General features: G+C 35.4%; 1 protein-coding gene across 1 annotated transcript in view; it reads right to left on the bottom strand.

The window, feature by feature from the left end:
• Window positions 1-2,741: 2,741 nt before the first annotated feature.
• The window catches only part of LOC149775227 (T-complex protein 1 subunit zeta-like), a 36,607-nt gene continuing 14,390 nt past the window's right edge, over window positions 2,742-24,958 (bottom strand). Inside the window, exons 4-14 of the mRNA XM_089942949.1 lie at window positions 24,318-24,377; window positions 23,754-23,867; window positions 22,617-22,720; window positions 19,808-19,918; window positions 16,200-16,359; window positions 13,368-13,547; window positions 12,683-12,830; window positions 10,873-10,965; window positions 8,726-8,869; window positions 3,856-3,928; window positions 2,742-3,273 (exon numbers count right to left, since the gene is read on the bottom strand). Coding sequence (XP_089799075.1) covers window positions 3,198-3,273; window positions 3,856-3,928; window positions 8,726-8,869; window positions 10,873-10,965; window positions 12,683-12,830; window positions 13,368-13,547; window positions 16,200-16,359; window positions 19,808-19,918; window positions 22,617-22,720; window positions 23,754-23,867; window positions 24,318-24,377 — 1,263 coding nt within the window. The 3' untranslated portion in view covers window positions 2,742-3,197. The remainder of the gene's footprint in view (window positions 3,274-3,855; window positions 3,929-8,725; window positions 8,870-10,872; window positions 10,966-12,682; window positions 12,831-13,367; window positions 13,548-16,199; window positions 16,360-19,807; window positions 19,919-22,616; window positions 22,721-23,753; window positions 23,868-24,317; window positions 24,378-24,958) is intronic.

Consider the following 24,958-nt stretch of genomic DNA (forward strand, 5'->3'; position numbering starts at 1 on the left):
TTTTGTACCCCCTGTATACTTTATATAAAAATGTCTCAACTTTTATATGGGGGCCCAGAGTGGTCGAGTGGTCTAAAGCACTCACCGTTACAAATCACTGCCATCTCACCTGTCTGCGTGGGTTCGAGTCTCGGGCTTGGCCAATGTGGGTATGTGAGAAAGCTTGCCGGTAGCTTCTCGTGGGTCAGTGGTTCTTTCTGGGGGTTTTCCTCTACCATTTGTACTGGCCGCCATGTATAGCCTATCTGTGCTGAAAAATGGCATTAAACCCTATAACAACAACTTTTATACTGTGTTTTTTAAAAAACATTGTTTAATAGGGTATTACTACTTTAAGTAATCATGGCCATATTTGTTGGCACATACACACACAATCTGTAAAAATTTTGAAAGCCCTTCATGCCATGATGCTCCATGTTTTTGTTTCGAGTTTAAAATTGCAGTTGTTACATGTTTTTTGTTTCGAGTTTAAAATGGCAATTGTTAATGGACCCACGACATACATATAATGGGCAAAGAGTCATAGCATATCTTACTTGGCTTTTAGCCAGGTAGCTAAAAACAAAACGCAGCTGTAAAGGCCTGAAATTCTAGTCATGTCATCTACATAAAAATACAGATGTGCCCATCAAATTTCATTTGTTTACCTTAAGAGGTCTTTGCTTAATTCTGCCAACAAAGTTGTTTTTTTGTCAAAACGTTCACAAATGTGTAAAACAATCTGAAACAATGATTTAATGACCTCTGACTGTAAATATGCCTGCTAAATACAGGGATGAGACTGGACTTGGTTGAAAATCCCTAAAAAGTTAGCTGGGGGATAGGCCCCAAATCAGGTCCAGGGGTGAAGCAATAGTGGGGGTTATAGGGAAAAGTCCCCTGAAGCTTATGCATTTTGAATACATGTAGTATTCAGAATGTGAAAATCCATAACTCTTGACTTCTCTTGATCATCTTACAAACTCACACATAGCAATCAACATCTTTTTGACTACCTGAGCCACTAGTACTGGGTAAAAGTTCATGGCTCTATGCCCAATAGTTTTTGTGCAATGCATTCAGGGCAGATGCAAGGACTAGCAGTGATGTACAGACTTGCAGATTTACTGCAGCAAGAAAAAATGCTCCTTCTGCTATTGTATTGGAGGCATAACAAAAACAGAACTCTGCAGGCACCAATAGCTGTGATCAGATATTGTATGTCTCAATTAAAAATGAGTATGTGCATGTTGATCAAAAAGTTGAGCAAGTAGATTAAGTTAGTCATGAAGAACAGACAAGTTGGCCACTTTATTTTGAAGTACTGTTTAAGATTTATTTTTGTTATAAACAATTATGCCAAGATCAACCTGTATTACTTTGGTCACACCATAAAACTTTCCTTTATAATCAGCTCAAAGATTTTCTGACCCACAAATAAAATCCTGAATGTCTCCCACGATATCCATGCATGGGGACATGTACACAGCCTGCTCCAATAGGATCACTGCCTCAGTGGCACACTGCTTTAAACTGGGAGACATCTCAAGACTTTACAATAGCAAACAACCCACATATTTGACACATTGTTCAGTAATGTACAATTTTAATCATGTAAGCATGGCCAACCCTGCAAAAGCCATTTGACTTATGAACCCATATATACTCAGTACTCCACTACTAACTATAAATAAAGACAACTTCATGTATCCTTGTATAATCATCTTGAGCCCCAGGTGGTCAAGTGGTCAGATGAATGCCTTTACAAATCAATCACATCTGACCTCTGTCCACACAAGTTTGAGTCTTGGTTTGCTCAACAGGATTAAGTTTGCTGCCAGCTTTCCATGGATTGGTGGTCCTTCCTCCACCAAGCATAATTTGCTGACATGAATAGTCTATCATGTGCTGAAAAATGGCATTAAATCCCAGTGCTCAACCCTTATGGCATGGATAAAATTAAGTTCAAGGACTGTTTTAATGCAACAGGTCACATTTCAACACTACTTCTTTTTTACCTGATACTGTTGGCTGTAGTTTGAGTGCCATGTCAATTTTTCTCAAGTGCCATTACTCCAACATGGAAATTTCACATGGTGCTCAAGTGCAGACTTTGTTGTTCTTTTAACTGTATTTGTTTGCAATTCTTAAATAATTCCCTCATTTTTCTAAGTGATAATTGGAAAATAAAGATCATACACAGCTTGAAGTGCCCAAATGTTTGCAAAAGATCTTGAGAGAAAAACACTTAATTTTCAAATATTTGACTCAAACCGTTCTCTCCTACTTCAGTGTTTTCAGGAGATCTTGGGAGAAAAACAATCTTTGGCTCAACCCCTTTTCTCATACTCTGGTTAATGTTTGCACACAACCCAAAAAGTTGTGTACAATCCATTATTTTTAAAAAGAACTACAAGTACGCAAGCAGATGATTTATAACATGGAATATATTTTTAATTATGCAGGACTAAGCCACAGGTCTGCATTGTTTACTGCTAGTCAGGTACTGGAAGGCGCAAGGAAGTGATGTTTTACTTACTACTGTATTTAGAGTGAAATACATTACCTCACCTGGATATAATACATGATCAACTGAAATTCATACTATTTACAAGAGTACAATGGCTTTTTGGGGGGTGACAAAAGCTTCTTAGAGGGAAACTGAGGAATAGGAAAAATTCAGAAATATTATGAACTTTTGTATACAGTCTGGGTTTAAACACAGGGTGTTCTATACATTGCTTGAAACAAAAAGAACAAAATTTTCTTCTCAAAGATGATTTATTTTACATTTAAATATAAAGAATATACACAAAGCGTACAAACAAAGTCAACTTATTCCTTTACTAGATGGTAGGAATTCTGTAGCGGTGTTGAATAGTCCTTTAAACAACAGTGTAGAAGAGTAATTTCCATATAGTTTACACAGGTAGTTTTTCCAGCTCAAAAAATGTAATTTGATGCAACAAAACAGTCCATGCTTCCAAAACTAGAACTAGTTAGGTGTTGCAAAATTAAATTTGAAAATGATACATTTATATCAGCACTAAGTTCGAATTGGCCACAGTGACACATAAAAGGCAATGTTTAAATGGCCAATTGCAAATACTTAAAACACAGATGTAAAGGGATATACAAAATTAAGCCACGTTAGAGACATTATAACACCAAATTGCAGTTCTAAAAAATCACCCTATTTTGAGGACATTATGCTCTCATCAACTTCCCTTTAATGATGACATTCCAGCTCTCATTATTTCATCTACCAATAGCAAGTTTGTTGCTATCACAGTACTGAAAAAGAGAAAGAGTAAAAAATGGCTATGACATTATTCATTTTAATGGGGAATATGATTATGTCAGTTTTATTGTTGTAACATCACTTCAAAGTCTAATGGATTAAGTGACAACTAACAGATCATTTTTTTCTTTTCTTAAAAGGTAAAACTGTATTCTTAATGACAAACCTGTGCCCATTTTTCACTGCCATCACTCTCTTCAACATTTAATTTTAAACCAGCACTGCTTCTGCAGAATGCTTTGCCATCTAACAGATTCATTTTGTAACTCAAAGAATGCTTTGTTTAAAATTGTTAAAGCTCTACACACACAAAAACACAACACAAATTTGATACTAGTTTTACATGTGATACAAGAGGTATAAGTAATATAGTAGAAAGGTAATAGTTTCACCTGTTAATTAAATATGGAGATAATTGCATGAGGTTCATTTATAGACAAGTGACAGAAGCAAGAAATGGATTTGCACTTTAGTGGCTATCCAAAACTTTTGATTCTGATATTCTTTTGAGCAAATAGAGTTGTTATAAACTACAAACAGCAAATACAAATATTATGAAGAATAAGAATATTTACCATGAATGCAAAAGTTGTCTCTTTACTCGGTAGTTGTCTAATATTCCATGGTCCACTGGTATGATAGCCTCCCCTATGGAAAAAAAACAAACCAAAACAACTCTTGACATAATATGCATTCTGTGACACTTGCCATTTAAACATAAACATGAGTAGGAAAATTTGAGAAAAGTCCTTTTGACAGTAAGCTCGACACAAGGAGTCTGTCAGAGACCCTTTTATAATCTCTGTTTCTGAAAGTATGCCTTGAGTGCTGGAACTATATACGAGTCCACAAGTTATATAGTGCTTGCAGTGTGTTCTTGCTTAAAGTTTAGGATTCTCTACTTGCATTTGTGATGGTTGGATAAAGATCCCAATATAACTGAATTGAGACATGGACTTGGGAGCAAAGGTAACCTCAGCTAAAATGTTCTCTGTTTTTTCAATATATGGATCTGGCCTTGCCCATGAAGTTCTGGCCTCAAGAGCCAAATGTAGACTCAATAGACTTTAACCTTTTAAATCCTTTTATATCAATCCTTCCACAGCAAATCTTATAAAGAGCTCAGGTATTTCTCCATTTCAACAAAACATTCATTTTCTACAAGAAACATTGGCCTGCATACTTTTCTGTTATTTATTCCCCACCCACTCTCACCACGTCTAACCAGGATAAATGTGACCACCAACAACTGATAATCATATCACACAGATTGAAAATTCTTATTCTGAAAGACTGCATGCAGAGAGTTGCATGACACATTTACATACAAATTCAAATACACAATGCATGCATGGAATAACTGGCAGAATGACTTTGATAGTATCTTCCTTGCAAGAAACTGCATACAGCTGTGGTGGCGCTATACAGTTTCGCATTTTGCATAGGGTTAGGATTTTAAAGAAAAAGAATGTCCCCGGCTTTCCTCACTGGTTATACTGGCTATTTAAAAAAGACCTTGTATATCTTAGGTATAATGCAAAGAACCTTTAATTCCCTTTATTTTGGTGTATGATTGATGGGTGTACTATGTGTTATAGAGTATACAGCTTGGCCTTACTTCAAATGTGCACCTTTCAAAAAAGTGCTAGCTCTACTTGGTCATTTTCACTTCCTGAACTTCAGAGGTAAATTGTATAAAAAAGAGCCGATAACTTTTTTTACATTTTATATATTTGGTAAATCATTCAGTGCACTTTCAGAAGCTGGTATTGTCTAGTCTGGCAAAATTCATTTTCCCTATTTTAATAGCTGCTATGTATAGTGTACTTTATACTAATTCAGACTGATTTTTTAACACAAGGGAGCAGTCATTTTAGTTAGCAGTGTGCTTAAATCATGTAAAATTTCCAAAAGTACAATATCCAAAAGAAATATCATCCACATTACATTAATGTAGCATAGAGGTATGCAAACATTCTCTCCACTGTGCATGTTTTAAATGCAAACTACTTCACCATACATACGTCACTCTCTCAAAAGTACATATTATCTGGTGAGCGCCACCATAAAGAAGATGTAGGTATTATTTTTGTATGATTTAATTATGTTTATATGGCTGAAACATTTAAGTCGCAAGCATCAAAACAATCCTTATGAATAATTCTCCTGCCTTTTTCCCCACAGAACAGTATTTATGAGTGTCAGAGTCTCTAACAAGTCCAGCCTACCCCCCCCCCCCATGATAAAAGTGAGTTATTTTAAGAATGCACATTACATTTTGTAAACATAGCAACTAATAATATGCTAAATGACAGGAACATGAAACTAGCCAGAATTATTTCTGAGATATCAACAATGAATTTTACAATTAGAAAAGGGAGGTAACTCATCAGCTTCATAAAGGTCAAAGGTCAAAGTTTAAAATATTTGCCTATTGTTTAATATGGAAGAAGCGAATTCACTTTCTCTTCATTTATTTTTTTATTTCATTGCAAATAAATGAAAAGAAACATTTTCACCATATATTTCTGTCACTTATTGCAACAGTTTTAAATTTAAGTTGACTCTATTCCTATATTCTAAGTCTTCTAATTTCCCCATAATTAAGGTCACTACTCACACAAATATACCTCATGGCAAATTATGTAAGCAAGAGAAAAATGATCATAATTAGCTTATTTTCATGCTTAACATCAATATGAATGTACCATTTTACTCAGAACATCATATATAATTATATGAAAATTAAAAAAAATAATTGCAAACATTTTTTTATTTTCTTTAAGGTGGCGCTATACAGTTTCACATTTTGCATAGGGTTAGGATTTTAAAGAAAAAGAATATCCCTGGCATTCCTCACTGGTTATACTGGCTATTTAAAAAAGACCTTGTATATCTTAGGTATAATGCAAAGAACCTTTAATTCCCTTTATTTTGGTGTATGATTGATGGGTGTACTATGGGTTATAGAGTATACAGCTTGGCCTTACTTCAAATGTGCACCTTTCAAAAAAGTGCTAGCTCTACTTGGTCATTTTCACTTCCTGAACTTCAGAGGTAAATTGTATAAAAAAGAGCCGATAACATTTTTTTTACATTTTATATATTTGGTAATTCATTCATTGCACTTTCAGAAGCTGGTATTGTCTAGTCTGGCAAAATTCATTTTCCCTATTTTAATAGCTGCTATGTATAGTGTACTTTAGACTAATTCAGACTGATTTTTTAACACAAGGGAGCAGTCATTTTAGTTAGCAGTGTGCTTAAATCATGTAAAATTTCCAAAAGTACAATATCCAAAAGAAATATCATCCACATTACATTAATGTAGCATAGAGGTATGCAAACATTCTCTCCACTGTGCATGTTTTAAATGCAAATTACTTCACCTTACATACGTCACTCTCTCAAAAGTACATATTATCTGGTGAGCGCCACCTGTATTGATGGATTGGAATGCCTTATATTGGTCAATATCAGGGCTTGTGTTTTGAGGAGTGCGATCACTCTCACACACTGCTGCTCTCCATATATTGCATCCAGGAGTGACCCATCGGTCTCTCCATTGTTATTGTTAAAAATCAAAGATTTCCAGATGTTTTCTGAGTGAACTTCTCAATTTGTGTCCCAGATTTCGTGGCAGTTGCATTTCACAAACAATGAAATGTTTACAAGTTCCACCATTTTAAAATATGATGTCATGTGCCGTAAACAATGATGTTGTAAATATATGAGGAAAGTGAATCACTCCCAACACGAACAGGAAAGCTCTACTGCATTGTACAAAACATAAGCTCTGCAATCTAGTAATCTACATGAGAAAAAAAATTACTCCTCTGGCATTAGTCTGACAAAATAATCAAAATGCAATAGTTTAACACTGATCATCAGGGCAAGAAATATTGTTACAGTTACCTAGTTTTGACTGAGGGCTGTGCTATACTCTGTTCATCTGCAATACCAAATTACATGACTCTTCAGACAAAATTGTCCAAGAAACATGCAAATGCAGACCTGCCAACCCTGAAGAGACTGTTTCAGTAAAGCAGTTGATTTTTTCCCGAAGTCTGATCAGTCTTCAGTAACGTGTAACAAAATATAAACAGCTTGAAAACATATTTAAAAGTTCAGTATTCAAAACATGTGGCAATGGTAGGCATTGTGTTCAACTATAAAGTTTATAAAGTACATTTTGACCATATTTAACACTAGTGCAGTTGCACAAACTTTAGTCCAAACCCTATGCAGCTAAAAGGGCTTGTTGCTATCTCTCAACTTGATGTAATCCTTGGAATTATTTTTTTCATTTCCCACGACGTTGGCAATCTTCTCCTGCCACGAGATATACTCAAAATGACAAGTGATATCCAATAAATGTTATTGTGTCCCTTCCTGCTTTTATTCACAAGAATCTGAATATTCCTTTTTATTCTTCTGTGCTGATTACTAACACTTCTTAAGAGGCTTATTTTCCCTTTCGTCTTCAACATGCATTGAATGCTGGACGCCAATTTAAAAAAAATTCTATAATCAACAGCTTAATCATACAAACGCTTTGCCTGAAAAAATGTGCAATATAAAGCATCTGAGGTATTGCTATAAAGTCAGACTGGTTTGTCAAATAAATCTAATTCTAATATGAAACTCAGGTCCAGATCAAACATGGATGAGCCAATTATCTGGATTTTTCAGCAACAATCATTTTTCCATAGTTTTTGCTTTTATTCCAAAAGTCAGTATTTTAAGGTTCATTTTCGAAGACTTAAACAAAATCTTAAGTGCTGGCAGGTCTGCAAATGCTTCAATGGAGTGATGGCACTAAACAGATGGACAGAAATCATCAATCCATTGGGCAGAGTCACTTTTCAATTAACCAAACTGGTACAATTTGGGACGACATGCATTAAACTACATGCCGGTTCCAAGTTGATGGAAGAAACAATTTTGAAATGGAAATGGAATGCAACAAAGCCATCAGGCACAGGTATATTTACATGTCATTATCTAGCTAGTTCTTTCCTCCAAAATGGAACCAGAAAAAATAATATTAAGTTCTATTTTTTTTCCACTTCTCCGTGCACTTACCGAATATATTTAAGTGTCAGTGTGTGAGTGGAATTAAATATAAACTGGCATTTATAATAACTCGATCCAGTATCTCTTAAGAAAACTGACTTTCCAAATTTTCTGAAAACACCTATGTAGTTTCAGTCTAAGTGTGACGAAGAACTATGGACTGAACATTTGCATCAAATCTTTTGATGAACCATATAAAATTAAATAGGTATGTAAAACTGGCACTATTGATCTAATTGAATTACTCATTTAGTTGGCCACTTAGATAAACAGAAAAACAACCTGAAATACACCATATCCATTTTAGTAGTGTCTAACAAGTTGAAAAGAAACAATAAAAAAAATATATTCTTAAGTATGTATGAATACCTGTTTTTATGTCCAATCCCACAGCCTGTTCTGGTCCTGTGTACTCCTCCTGCAGTCTGACCAGGATGTCTTGAGCATCCAGCCCCGAGTTGAAGGCCAGTGTCTTTACAATCACCAAAAGGGCCTCAGCGAATGCCTGCACACCTGAAAAACATCAAAAGATGTCATGACTGTGCATGTACCTGACTGAAGCAAGCACAGAAGCGAGTCTGTAATGAGTATGCAAATTCTGTCTTTTGGATCTCCAATATGAAGATAACAAGGACATTCCAGCAAGTGTGCCTTATATCACTCATCTAGCCAACATAACAGTATACCATTCCACTAAGCAGGCTTTTGTAGTACGGTTGTTTGCTCTAACGATTACACCTAAGCAGGCTTATGTAGTACAGTTGTTTGCTCTAACGATTACACCTAAGCAGGCTTATGTAGTACGGTTGTTTGCTCTAACGATTACACCTAAGAAACTGCAGATCCTGATTTAAACTTTTGATTTAAAAAAATCTTCACATAATCATACCAATGACAATGTGACTTCTGACACTACTGAACTGGCTGTTTGATGAAATTTCAAATTAGGTGATATATGTCAAGGCTCAAACTGGTAGGCAAATAAGCTACTCACACTACTTTCCTTTCTAATGCAATTACTAGGGACAGATCTGGTGCAGTTCATATGCTAAGCACTATGGCAGCTGCTAGTACCATTTTTACAAGATTCTGGTATGATTTGGCTGGGGTTCGAACCCATGACCTGCTGCATCCAAGGTAGACACTCGAACCACTTAGGCCACATGAGTGGTCTTTTTCAACCTGAAACCAGGGACCATCATGAAATGCTAAAATATCTTCTACTGAGGCAAAAGTCAGATGAGAGTGGTCTCCCTGCATCAGTTACTATTGGAGTGGAAGTTCACTCATCTTGGAAATAACCGTTTTTTTTTGGGGGGGGGGTCACCTGCAGACAAATTCTCCATACCACTCACTTGCAGACGAATGTGTCCTTGCCCTCACTTTCTTAAAGACCGTTGGATTCAGAGGGATCAGAGGTATGGTTTATGAAACATCATCCAGTTCAGCAAGAAAGGCATCAAGTAACTAGCCTTTTGGATCAATGACTGTAGAGAAGAAAGCTGAATTTTGGTATTTCACTTTGTTGCAAAGGGGTCACCAAGGGTCCCGACTTCCAGCAACTGATCTTGAAGGAGTATGACTGATGTAAGACATATGAGAAGTCTTCCCATTGGCTGAGATGGAGCCTTATGTAATCAAAAACTTTGAATATAAGTTTTTGTTACCACTAAGAAGGATCACCAACAATATGCTGAGAAGACCCAAGAGGCAAAGGAATGCTCACACAGAAAGTGACTTTAGGTGGATGGAAGACACCACAAACAAATTTTCAGGAATGAATCCGAGTGGCAAAGTCAGTCTAGAGAGGTTTTGAACTTCATACCAAGCTGGCTGAAATATTAGATGAAGAATGACTGAATCTGTCCTTGTTGATAAGAAATCCAAGGAGAAGAAAGAGACAAAAAGACCATTTAATATCTTCTGCAACATTTCTCACCCTGAGCATTTTGAGGATGACTTCCAGATTATTTAACTTCAGAGACACCCTGAAGCATGACATGACCATGATTTTGGTGAACGTACAAGAACCAAGATTTAGACCAAAAGTAAAAGTCCTTAATTGATCCACAGAGTCCTTGTAAATGGACCTAAGCCATTTCCTGGAAGACCTGTAAAAGGGAAGATGAAGGTGCCTATCTTGGTTGTCAGGGGTGACCGTGAAGTCTACTTATTTTAGTCCTTTTGTGACAATCCTGTAACATAATGACCATCTACTTAGGTGCTCGTAGATACACAAAAGGCGGCAGCAAAATGTCCGTTGGTCTATGACCAGTAGAGCACCATGCATTGTTCAGATTTGCGAAAGACTGCAAAATATAATCCAACACTAGTTCCTATTTTCAGTGCTAAAACAAGCCAAGAAGTATTTACTGTCTTTATCACTGAAAGTCTGGAATAGCAACATTGGGTAAAGACTTCTAATGCCTTATGATCAAGGTGATGTATTTTAAGATGAAGCACAAGCTTAAAGATAACGAAATTTTTGCATTCAATATAAACCTGACAATTCTTACCTAGTCTTGCACGACCTTTGACCTCATTTTTGTATTTCATCAGCTCTTGGTATGCCGCAATCTCAAATGCACCTGCTCCTGGTATAACACACTCTGTAAATACAATCAATCATTTTAATATAACACAATCCGTAAATACAGTCAATCATTTTAAAGTCTGATATTTTGTTCTAGATACAAGTGTCTAACCTGTAACACAAGAAATATTACTGATGTGTGTACTGCAAAGGACACTGCTATGTATAATTAGCTTGGCAGGGCTTTAAAGATAAGAACTTTTACTGGAAAATCAAACTCTGGAAAAGATGGGCATTCTTGGGCCACAGCTCTTTTAAATGATGACATGCAATGATGAAAGTCAGACTCATTCAAAAACTATCAGCTATATTAAAAAAAATAAACAAGGATTACTGTAACTTCCAAGTATATTGTTAATTCCACTACTCATACTAGCTTCACAATGAAAATAAAGGGAAATCATTGCAGCTTTACAACAGATAGCTTAAAATTAAAATTTCTTAGCTATGATGGTTATATGGCTCTCTGTTTTCAAGACTGCATGATTTCTAATCATCAAGCTGCATGACTTTTAACTATCATGTGAATGACTTCAAACCATCATATCCATGAATAAAAAGTACCACAATGCACGACTTCAAACTACCATAATGCATGACTTAAACTATCATATGTATAACTTCTAGCTATCATATGCATGATTTTTAATTATCAATGTGTCTGAAAATGATTGATTGATTGACTGATTATATTTTTACGGTGCATCAGCATGATTAGGCTATTTAGCGCCAAACAAAAGGTCGACCAGCGATGTAAAACTGAAGAGTTGAATATAAAACGACAAGATGGAAATGGTAATAAATAAAGCTTTCAGATCAACTGTGAATGTAATGATGACAGACGAAAAGGTATTGAATGTAAAGGACGGTATATATATTACATAAAACGTCTCAACGTAAAAGTTATAGTTTAGAATAAATGTTTACGTATTTTAAGAATTCTAGAATACAACTTACATTTATTGTATCAAAAAGTTCCTTCATGTCATGTACATTATTATACTGATTGCGCGTAGGTTGCAGGTCGAAACACTCTGTCATTATGTGCCTAACAGTGAATGGTTCATTGCCAAGTAATGCACTCTGGGGGGTCTTCATCTTTTAGTATGTGGGAGTGGGTTATAAAAGTATGTCCAATTTTAATTCTTGCAATGACTACCTCCTCTCTACGGATGATTTTGTAGGAAGGAGTCCATTCTCCTAGAGTTGGCTTGATTGCATAAAGTTTGTTATTCACTGCATCATTCTATGATGCTTGCCACTTCTGACATAAGGACTTTCTGATACTAGGTTTAAAATCAGTATACAGTATTTTTAAATCAGATGGTTCTTGAGTAAGGGCCATTTTAGCAGCGCGATCCGCTTTTTCGTTACCTTTAATACCAATATGGCTAGGTAACCAACAGTATATTATATTGTGGGAAACCCTCAGCTATTTTTTGATGAGTATGTTTTTCAATAATGGATTCTCCAGTTTTCTATTGTGTAACGACTGAAGAACTGATAGTGAGTCGGAGAAGATGATGCTGTTTAAAATACGTTTGTTTTTGATATATTGCAGAGCAAGGTCTATTGCTCTGATTTCGGCTGAAGAAAACAATGTGCCATTTGGTAAGTGAACTTGCATTGTGTGATTTCCACTAACGAAGGCTGCAGCAGCATCTAAAAGTGGAACTCAATTTACATTAGTGTTGTTTCAAATCTGCGGTGCAATTATTACTACATAAATTTACCATCTTCAATGGCATTTTTGACAGCTCGGAGTCCATCGTGAATTGCATCCTTAATCTGGGTCAAGGTGTGTTTGTTAGGTCCTTTGAGTAACAGGGTAACTGAATGAGGATTTCTGCAGTTCTCTATGAATGTGTATTTGTCCTCTCCCTGTAAATGGTTGCAAAAAAACAGACTAATACAAACGAGATAACAGAAATGATTTCAGGTTGACAACTATGAGAACAGCTTCAAGAAAAAGTGGATAAAGATGGAAATTCTGCACAACTTGAAATAATTTTCATTGGAGCATGGAAGATCTTCTAAAAATACACCCGAGTCTATACCTTGTACAATATGCAATAAGCACACATCTGTTTAATGAATTCCCCTGTTCTAGCAATAAATATGTATTGGTATCTAGAATGCCTGTGTGAAAATTCCACAACCCTACGTTGAAAAATACTTTTAATAACATGTTACTAGGTGTTACTAGCATTTCCTTCAACATGACAGTCCAGATATGTATAAATTCATAAACAAGTTCAGTTTAAATATCTGCTCAAATTGTTTTTTAGACTTCAATTATCTTCCTTTCTTTTACACAACAGTTTCTCCTCGGTCAAAAATTTAAAACTTTACAATCTGATGACAGTAACTTCAAAATATTCAAAAACAAAATCTCAATATGCTTCTGCAAAGACTCACCAGTACATGTTCGTAAACTAGACCAGCATATCCCAGACAATTAAGTGTCAGATCTTCAAAAGAATTCATAGCAATTCCACCACAAGCTAGGGATAAACGTTCCATATTACGCCTTTTGGCCCGACGTAATGCCACAATCCCCTCCTTAGCAAGCATGTCTAAAGACAAAGGATCAATACCCTGAAAACAACACATATATATATATAAAAATTTCATCCCATCCTTATTTTTCTATTTAAAAAGGTCAACAACTGGCATTACCATCCCAGGTGAAATGGAATCCCGTTATTTAATACTGTTCAAGCCCATTAAGCAAACATGTAAAATAAGGCATTTAAATGAAAATCACACGCACACAGTTCTAAATTCAGCCTGATTTTATCTCATAGTATCCGTCTTGTGTAATTAACTTTATTTTAACATCAGTAATACAAAACCTGTCACTATTACCTGGCTGAATAAGCCAGTTTGAGGAAGACATAGCCTCAAGAAACTTGTATAAACTAATGTACTTAACTTTACATTATGAGGTTGGGCCACATTTTGAGCCATTACTCAAGGGTCTCGTGAGAAAATGCCTTTGCTTTGGTGTGCCAAATATCGAAGGTAAAATGGAGAAAGTAGCATGAGTACTGAGAAAACATGGCTCTTGTAACATGCTCCAATGAAAAATGTTGAAGATAAACCCAGGAAATGTCAATAACTAAAACTGCATCAGATTTAATTCTCATTAAAGAAAGGCCCATCTTAGTGTGGGACCATCAGGCTCTCGTGATAGTGAGTGCAATTCACCTGCATACAGTGGATGACAAAATGTCATAAAAGCCCTTGATAAATAGGAAATGAATGCTTCCAACCCTTCCTTCTCCCTTCTGAAGCAGCCAAATAAAACTGAAAAGCTCTCACTGGGCAAAACACCTATTCTGATAATCCCCAGCACAGAGATGACTGAAAGAGTGGAGCTAATGAAGAAAGCTGGTTCTTTGCCACAAATATGTAATGGCACAATACTACTTTTGACATCTGATTTGTTCTGTATGAGGGATGACAATTGACTTGTGGAAAATGTAAACAAAACAATAGTGATCGGTAATCTATTGCTGCTATTAAACTATTGGAATTCTTGGTACTATAAATAAAGCCATCCAGAGTTTGATCAAAGAAGTAACTCTTTAAAGTTATTCTGCAAAGATCCATTTGTGTTTAGTCATAAATATCTCACAAAGTCTGGTAACTGAAGATTGTTCATGTGCAGAATTAATTATTCGTGTTTACTTTTACAGTGACCTTATCTTTTTTTTAAATCTTCAACTCCAAAACAGATAGGTTTATTCTTTACCCAAAGTGCAAGCCAAGTACCAAGTTTCGCCAAAGTGTATAATGTAGAACTAATGTTACTGAACAGAATCACATTTCTTTTTCCAGTCCCAGTGCCTCTGACCTTTCAACTCCGAAACTTATAGGGTTCTTCTTTACCGTATGTGCAAGATTTCCATGATGTTTGGTAACTGCTGAAATAAAAAAAAATCTCTGTCACAGTGACATTTCCCTTCAAGCTTTTAAGCCCAAAATCAATAGTTTTTTTCTGACCCAACTGTGCAAGCCATCCACAAAGTTTCATAACTCTATAGGAGGGACAATCAAAGTTAATGTGTGAAAACCAGCACCGTAACACAAATGGATGGATAAGCAACATCACAAAATAATATAATCCACATTATGGCAGGCATAAAACAAAGAGTTAACAAGAGTCAGGGACTGATGCTGTATTATATTTAAAAAAAATCAGTAATTCAAGATAAGGCTTTATTCTTTTTAACTGTCAGGCACTGAAGGGCAGCCCATTCTGATATCATCATCATCGCTGACAAACCTAAGATACACAATTTTAAAACTAGTCATACTGGCTATAAGGTTGGCACCATTTTCATTTAGGACAAATGACCCCATTAGAAGAGTTCTGTTGAAATCCCTAATGTCGACAATTGGTGACAAGATTTTCATCGTGTCCGCCTGATTTAAAGTCAGGTAAGTACTATTTTCATTCAGGATCAACTACATATCATGATCAGTCTTTTGGTGAAAACCCTATGTCAGTATGACTTCCATTTAGAAGATGCAGTGATAACAAGATTTTTCAAGATGGCTGCCATTATGGTCATCAAATTAGTACCACTTTCATCTAATACTAACTAGACATAGCCACTATAACAAGGCTTCTGACAAAAATCTTCTGTTGATTCAACTTTCCATTCTTTCATTTACAACCAACCAGACATCATAAGAAGTCCTCTGGTGAAAACCCAGTGTCAATTTGACTTAACATTCAAGAGAGGTGATAACAATATTTTCAAGATGACTGCTAAGGTGTCCATAATGTATGTCTGAGCAGCACCATTTTCATTTAGGCCCAAACGAACATCGTAAGAAGTCTTTCAGTGAAAATACCATATCGATATGGCCATCCATTCCTAAGGATCAGTGACAAGATTTTCAAGACTGCTGCTCTGGTAGCCATATTAGATTAAAAAAAAGCAGCACCATTTTCATTTAGGATGAACTTAGGATAAATACATGTGTCAAGTTTCATGATAAATACACGTGTCAAGTTTCATGATAAATACATGTGTCAAGTTTCATGATAAATACATGTGTCAAGTTTCATGATAAATACATGTGTCAAGTTTCATGATAAATACATGTGTCAAGTTTCATGTCAATTATCAAAGTAGTTTAGAAAGAGTAGCAATAACAAACTTGTGGAATGTAACGACAGAAAACAGACGACGGACAAGAGGCCATCCCAAAAAGCAGAGAATAGTTGTCAAATACCTTTTGGTTGATAAGAACAAATCCTTTGTTATTTCCGTCACACAATTGCTTCTTTAAAGCAATGACCTTGCGGACCCTCTCATCAATAAATTCTCTTTCTGCCTGAACTAGCTTCTCACGTTCATGGGCACTCTTGTAGAAGAATCCTGAATTCACCTCCCTGTTTAAAACAAATCCACAAAAAAAAGTCACAATTTGGATATATATATATATATATATATATATATATATATATATATATATATATCCATATTGTGACTTTTTTATATATATATACACACACATACATACACACACATGCATACATACATATATACACACATTGAAACACAAAATGTAAAACAAAGAAAGGCAGAGAGAACCATTAATGAGAGGTGTAAAACAAATACAGCCAATTCAAGAAAGTGATGTCTCTTGCTTTTCACTGGAGTAGGGGAGTATAATTTTGTAGAGGAAAGTAAATGGACATTTTTCAATTGAAAACACTGATTTTGCAGAACACTGACAAATGGACCCAAGCAAGGTCTTAATTTATAATCATCTCTTGGACATCAGAGCAAAAGCGAACCCTTGATAAAGGGGAAGGGGTGCTGAATATGACCTAGTGACCCTCCAAGATGATGTGCAACACCAAAGAGTCGTCAGGGCATGGTTTCTTCCAAGCCATGGCCTTGAAAATGCTACCTCATTTTTCCTAAGCTGTCAAAGACCGTAAGAGCCCTGGTTGAGGTGTTGTCTGCAGTATGTGTAAATAATTAATTGCACCCCTCTCTTGTTTTTGCTGGCATGCTTCAAAGTAAAACCAACCAAGATTTCTGAAATTTATTTTTGTTTGTTGGGCTTTCCTGATAGCGGTTTCCAAAATCGGCTTAAAAAAAAAAATATTAAACTTGGACACTATTCTGAAAACTTATATGATCATGCTTTGCATACTATACATGCAGTAAAAAAATCGACTTCAAAGAAACGTTGCTGCTGTTCACAAACTTGTCAAAAATATCATACATACGGCATAAACATTCTCACTCAAGGCAATGTGTACTAACTTTTGTTCTTGCACATGCATCTAGCATATCTTTGATTTACCTATAATGGGTTGTTCCACTTCCTGATCCTATCTATGCAAATTAACACAATGGGCTCACCCACTGCTATCTTCAAACACATTTCACTAGCTAGTGTTAGCCAGTTAAGTAATATGTGAAATGGTGGCTTATACCCGACCTCCTTGCCTTTAATTGCCCCTATCTAGAGTTTTACATCAGCTCTAATCATGACTTTTTACCATTTATACATGCTACATGTAACGACATGTAATGGGCATATAGTGAAAGGTTCTTTTTCTTTCTTCTGAAGATCACTGAAAATTGTTTTTTCTCGAAACACGACTGTGTCAGGGGGATTGGAAGTACAAAATCATATTTTTAGCATGACACCATGCTTCAATTTATTAAAATTCGATCTCAATTTCACAGGAGGACAGTGGTGATCTAGTTTAGATTACGCCTTGTTATGGCAGGTATGTTGACATTTTGAAAATACATTTAAACAATATATCAGCGTGATCAAAGCTTCCTCAGGCAAATTAATTTTTTTCTCAACAAGCCTGATGGGCACCTCACTTAGAATACAGGACGGGCCCATCTAAATTTAGAGGGGCCCTGGGAGTTGGGCTATCAGATTTTTTAGCACTGGTTGCAACAGGGACAGGACTGGTGATGGACCAGTCCAGTATCACCACAATACTTTGAATGTTTCATTACAAAGTTGCAGGAATAACTTTAAAACTAAAATTGTAGGTATTCCATCAACTGCTCAACACAGCTGAATTTTATCTTCAACACTTGTCATCTGATCTGTTCTTCTAACATTTAGTCATATATTTGTCCACCAAAGACTAAGTATCACTACAATTATCTCTGAGTCTTGTTCAGAGAGTCCAAGTTATTTCACTTGCATCAGAATGAGAGAATTTGAATAATTAAAGATTGGGATCATGTTCTTTTAATTAGCTTCAACTGGGGACTGACAGTCACAGAAAAGGAAATTAATACAACAGTGGCAGGAAATGCAAATAAAATATGTCCTACTGTGTGTAACTAAAATAAAGGTTAAATTCATTTGAGCATCCTAACTTGCACAAACAGTCTAAGGGAAGAAAAAGGAACATATTCCATGTGTTAGTTATGACCAAGAAGTTAGACTGGGATAAAAAACAAATTCTATTCTGGACCTCCAATTGCCAAAAGGAGGGCATAATGTCTGTAAATGAGGATCTGGCATCCCAAAAAAGGAAGATAAGCAATTCAGACAACTGAGAAGTGAATTCAGTCAAAGTCTGATCAATATCAAGCAAATGGCTGAAATCTAGTATTCACAGAAATATGGTGGGAAATTAAAGTGGAAAAGATGGACTGGCCCCAAAAGCAGAGGGCACAAATTGAGGACTCTGAACCAAAATATGAACACCAACAAGGCTTGGTTGTCAAAAAACAAAAACACAGGTAAAAATAGATTATCATATTTTGTTTGAATCATTTTTGGGTTTTCCCCATCATGAGTGAAAAGCTTAGAGTCAGTGTCACCAGGCTATCTCCATCCTTTTCTACAAAATGCATTTAATATCTTCTCATGTGTAAAACTAACCATATGAAATATTCATGTTTGCACGTCACACAGAACAGCAATTAATATTATAACAGAATTCAATGAGACATTGGTTTTTTTAATAAAAATTTTTTAACTGGATAATACAATGTCATGTAGTTTGAGATACATCATATTGCACTGTTGTGACATCAATGACTTTGATGTGACATCATGATCTACTTTTGGTTTTGGAATAATACAGGTAAAATGAAGTTTGAACTTTCATGAAAAATGCTAAAATTCAAAGTCTCACGCTAAACGGGATTATAAAAACTACAGACACGTGTCTTGGTGTGTATAAGTTTGTTATTGTTCTTGTTGTTATAGGGTTTAATGCCATTTTTCAGCACAAGATAGGATATACATGGCAGCCAGTATTAATGGTGGAGAAAGAACCCGGGAAAACCGGTATGAAGTTCCATGAACAAGTAAATTTATTACTGTGACCTCTGCTTCGCATCTTCCAGTTCACTGGTCATTAAAGCTGAATACTCACCTCCAAAGGTCAATAATTGTACAATATTTGTTGTATAAATAACTGTTCAAAGTCTGACAGGCTTATCAAGGCCATTTTCCAATGCTTTTAATTTTACATTACATCAAATTTAGGACCCTGGGTGGCTCAGTGGTCTAAAGTACTTGCCTTTAATGATCACTGCCATCTCACCTATGTCCCTGTTGGTTTGAGTCTCGGGCATGGCCAATGAAGGCAAATGAGAAAGTTTGCCAGTAACTTCGTGTTGGCAGGTGGTTCTTACCAAGGTTTCCCAGCTTCTGCCACCAGTTATAATGTCCACCATGTATAGTCAGTCTATTGTGTGCTGACAAATGGCATGAAACCAACAATAATTTTTTTACAACCATAATCAATTACTTCCAAAGCCTGTTCATATTCCTATATGTAACATATCACTATTTTCTTGTACTCCAAGTACAGAGCTTTACTGGATGCTACTCACGTTTTCTCATACTCCAGAGAGACATTGCAGGTCAGGATGTATGCATCTTCTACTCTCTTCTTCATGTCTGGATGGCGGGCACCATGATCTAAAACCAAGCCCTTGATCAACCTGGAAATCACAATGGAAAAGTGTTTTATCCAGATGTGACTGAAATACGACAAGCCTATACAGTAAAACAGTATGTAAAAATTTTTCTGTTGCCTACATTACCAATTATCTGACTTGGTTTGGTGTTTTACTACACAGCAACAAAAGATGGTTATTTAGAGTTAAGGCAACTGGATTCAAGTGTGACAGAACAGATCAGGTCAGGACAGATATACGATTTCCAAAATTTTGGTCAGGAGTTTTGACCACAAATGAGGAAGCATATTTGTTGACCAATGTTTAGCATGAAAATGGACAAAAAGTACAAGTATTTAACAATTTTACATTTTTTTAATATTAAATATGCACATCTCCTCAAATCTGTCCTTTCACAGTAACTTTATGCCAGTCATACTCTCCTTGTATGTACTATAATACTTTCGTTTGCTGGATGCCATTTCAGACAAATGCAATGAGCAACAGATCGATCATGTTGGGATTTCACAATAAAAATATAGGCAGTTTAAAGCTCCAGTCGAATTAGCCGAGTTCCATGGCCATCCACTGAATCTAATATTAAACCTAGATTCAAATCAATCATTGATAAGCGTGTATCTGGATTTAGCTGCAATGATCATATTTTTGACAATTTTGTCACAAGCCTCTAATTTAAGGGTCTGTTCAGCAAGATTTAAGGTCAAATGCTATCAGCTGGCAGGCCTGTAAGAGCCTAGAGTTTTTGCAGCTAGCAATGGCAAATATCACCTAGTTCTCATGCACCAGTGCCATAACCAATATAGCCATCCTGAAACAAAGACGGAACAAAGTCAGAGGTAAAGACTCATATTTATTAATAATATGAGCAACTGTTTCAAAACTGCACACAGAATGCTCCAAAAAATACGAGAACAATCTGATCGATACTCAAAGTGTACATAAGAAAAGATGAGTCAATATGTCAATTTAAAGAATGAAATTTTTGGTAAACTTTAAACACGCAATGTATGTATGTATGCATGTATGTATGTATGTATGTGTGTGTGCGTGTGTGTGCACGCACATAAAGAGAGGAAATCCACATTTGTGGGGTAGATAAAATGAATACCATATACTTCACTAGTGATGTTGAAACATTACAGATACGAATACAAAATGTTTCTACTTCAAAAGTGAAATACATCCTTATATCTACACAAGAAACATCAATTTTATCTTTATTACATGTATAGTTTTAGGAAAAAAGCACCATCAATTTGCATGTATTTGTTTTTCCATTCTGTCTAAATGTAATTAATGGCTGCATTACTACATCAAAACAAGTGCCTTAACTTTTTAAATTTTTTTAAAGATATCATTAAAGAATAGATTTTAAAAATTGCCAAGTTTTTTCTTTAAAAGGAGTACAATTTGTTGTCGAGTGCAACAAGTTTACTATACTGTATGGGTGCATGCACAATATCGAATAGCAAAATAAGTCATGCAAGTTCAGTCAATAACCATTTGCACAATTCATGTGGAAAACAAACTGTAATGGTGCTTATGCCTGTTTTTTTTTTGTTCTTCGGGGATCATTTTTATGCATTCTTCACAGCACCCTGTCCTTGAATACATAAATGTATACTAGAGGGTCAACAGTTTTTTCCCCCCACATTTTAAGATCTATTCAACCTGATTTGGGGGTGAGTCGGAGATAAGTTAACGAAAAAATTATAGCCATCCATGTGGTTAATATCATTATAATTTTTTATATAGATAAGAAATGGCTTAGAGCTCATTATTTTATGAAAAGCATTTTTCGTCTTCCAGTCTCATTAACAATGACTTATAACCCCAAAATGTATATGTGCCCATCTCTTGTTTCAAATACAACCACAACGTTTTGGTCTTGATTTGTGGCATACGAGTCTGGATATTTTGTGGAAATTCTGTTACCTCTTGATATACCTCCGACTTTAACCTTTTAACCACAAAAACAACAGGCTTTGTCCTTGTCTCAAATGTAAGCCATACAAAAAGTTTAGTCAAAGCATGTGGTACAGAACTAAACCCGAGTACTACTGACTTTGACCTTTTGACCTCATGTCCCCAAAATGAATTAGAGTCTTCCTTGTCCCAAATGCAAGCTGTCAACAAACTTGGATCAAAGTAGGTAATAAAAAATACTAGGTACTGTGTGGAAACCATTTTTCTTCTAAGTCTTTATAAAGTTTGGTCAAGGTGTCAAGTAAAAAAGTCAAGTTATTGTGTGGAAACAGTTTTCTTTCTGTCAGACCCTGTGACCTTGACCTTTAGAGTCTGAAATCAACAGATTTAACATTGGAAAAAAGAGAACTGAACAAACCTCATAAACATTATATGCTTTGCCTTATAGCAAGCTATAAAAATACCAAAAATTATTGAAAAATTTACCTCGATGTGGTTTAAAACAGTTGTGAAGTGCAAAACCATGCCAAGGCTGTGCTATCTCTGTCATAATCAAGCAATTACTTATCTTTGAAGCCTTCACTATTAATTTCCTAACCTGCTTAAAATGATTCTGAATATTTAAAATCTGAGCAATTAGTCTTTTTATTTATCTAGCTCTCAATTAAAATCGAAAAGTTGCCAAAAGCAACCAAAATTTCAATAGGCATGGTAATAAACAGCCTAAAAGATACATTTATTGAAAGCGCTCTATTTAAAACCATATTCTTGCTGAAGTTTGAGGAAACAAACTCACTTGCTGTCCATATCTGTCTTGTGCTGCATCTCAACAATTTCCACCATGTGCAGATCAATCGGTTCCTTTTCCTTCTTTATGGTCAACACTGCATCCACTACATGCTGAAAACACAAGGCAAAGACAGACACCATAAGATTTTTAAGTCAACTGATGCTGTTGTTGCAGGTTTAACGCCATTTTTCAGCACATGATAGGCTTTACAGGCAGCCAGTTTATCTGGTGAAGGAAGAACCCAGAAAAAAAACCCATAAGAATCACCAGATAATATGTACTTTTGAGAGAGTGACGTATGTAAGGTGAAGTAGTTCGCATTTAAAACATGCACAATGGAGAGAATGTTGGCATACCTATGTGCTACATTAATGTAATGTGGATGATATTTCTTTTGGATATTGTATTTTTGGAAATTTTACATGATTTAAGCACACTGCTAACTAAAATGACTGCTCCCTTGTGTTAAAAAATCAGCCTGAATTAGTCTAAAGTACACTATACATAGCAGCTATTAAAATAGGGAAAATGAATTTTGCCAGACTAGACAATACCAGCTTCTGAAAGTGCAATGAATGAATTACCAAATATATAAAATATAAAAAAAGTTGTCGGCTCTTTTTTTTAATACAATTTACCTCTGAAGTTCAGGAAGTGAAAATGACCAAGTAGAGCTAGCACTTTTTTGAAAGGTGCACATCTGAAGTAAGGCCAAGCTGTATACTCTATAACCCATAGTTCACCCATCAATCATACACCAAAATAAAAGGAATTAAAGGTTCTTTGCATTGTACCTAAGTTATACAAGGTCAGTATAACCAGTGAGTAAAGCCGGGGAAATTCTTTTTCTTTAAAATCCTAACCCTATGCAAAATACTAAACTGTAGAGCGCCACCCAACTCTTAGAAAGATACCAATTCAGGTGCAAGATCTTGACAAAATATGCATGTACAAATAAAATCGGAAATATGGCTTCCAAACTAATAACATAGTCAATCAGATGCAAGACTACCTCATTAATAATTGAACAAATGAACTTGATACAATGTAATGGTAAGTCAAAAACTAATGGGAAAATGATAACAAAAGAAACTTGTATCTTATATTTTTTTTTCTTTTTGAAGTCAAAAATGGGATCATTACCTCCGTAAGCAAGTCTGCCAATTCCTGGTGGACCTTGGTTCTGAGGGAAGTGCGAGCAACCTCAATCAGAGTTCCACGGTCGATTTCTCGCTTAATCTTAATCTGCTCCAAAACCTTAACAGGAAGATTACAAAGGTGAAATTGTGAAAAAAGGTAAAAATTGTGAATAAAGGTGAAATTGTGAATAAAGGTAAAAACTGTGGAATAAATTTGTATGGCAAACTACATAGTAATAGTGACAATGACTACCTGAATTACTTCTACTACATACATTTCATGACATTAAAAAATTATGCTGAATAAGCTTCAACACTCTCAACTCAGTATGCTCCAAATTATAGTGGAAGAAACAAATAGAAAGGCACAAACACATGAATTGGGCAAAGCTGTGCAAGGAAAATCAATTATTTTAAAAGGCAGGAATCCAATTTATTACTTTATAATCAGACTTTTACATCTTTAATACTGCCATGAGCACAGATGCCATAATTATTCCGTTATGATTTAAAATAGATGTTTAAAGATCTGTTTCCCAGGTATTACAATTTAAAACACAACAATTACCTCTAGAGCTTTGCTTTTGGCCATGTCAAAACCTTCAGTTATCAGTCTTGGGTGAAGTCCCTGTTTAAAAAAAAAAATGTCAAAATTAATCACTGCATGTCCTTCTTTTCCAAAAGGTCAAGAAGAATACAGTAATTAGCATATCATACATCTGCCTTGTGTCTAAAGGTCCTCTATGCAGAGGCCACAAAATCTTCATGCTTCTTCCTTACCACATGTGCGAGTCATCCACAATGTTTTGGTTAGAGGTGTCAAAATTTTGGACAATTTCTACCAGGTACCCATCAATCATAACAACTGGTTACCTGGGTACCCAATCAAAGGGAAATTGAATTAAATGTGAACTTGAACTGCTTTGCTGTAGGTTCACATATCCCAACCCCAAAGAGAGGTATAAGTGTCATTTATTACTAATTTAAGTGGCAAAAAGTGTAATCTGAGCATAAAAAGAGCTATCTATATATCACATACCATAATTACAGAAAACATTATGAAAAACATATATATTTTAGTTAACATACATTTATTTTGCAACTTACCTGTTAAAATATGTCACAAATCACCTAAATCCATGTGGATTTGTAGTTATTATGACTATAGACACAAAAGAAATTTAACTAGTCTACATGTCAACAGTAACT

The sequence above is a fragment of the Sinohyriopsis cumingii genome, chromosome 19, assembly GCF_028554795.1.
Source record: "Sinohyriopsis cumingii isolate HCF-2022 chromosome 19, ASM2855479v2, whole genome shotgun sequence".
NCBI lineage: Eukaryota > Metazoa > Mollusca > Bivalvia > Unionida > Unionidae > Sinohyriopsis > Sinohyriopsis cumingii.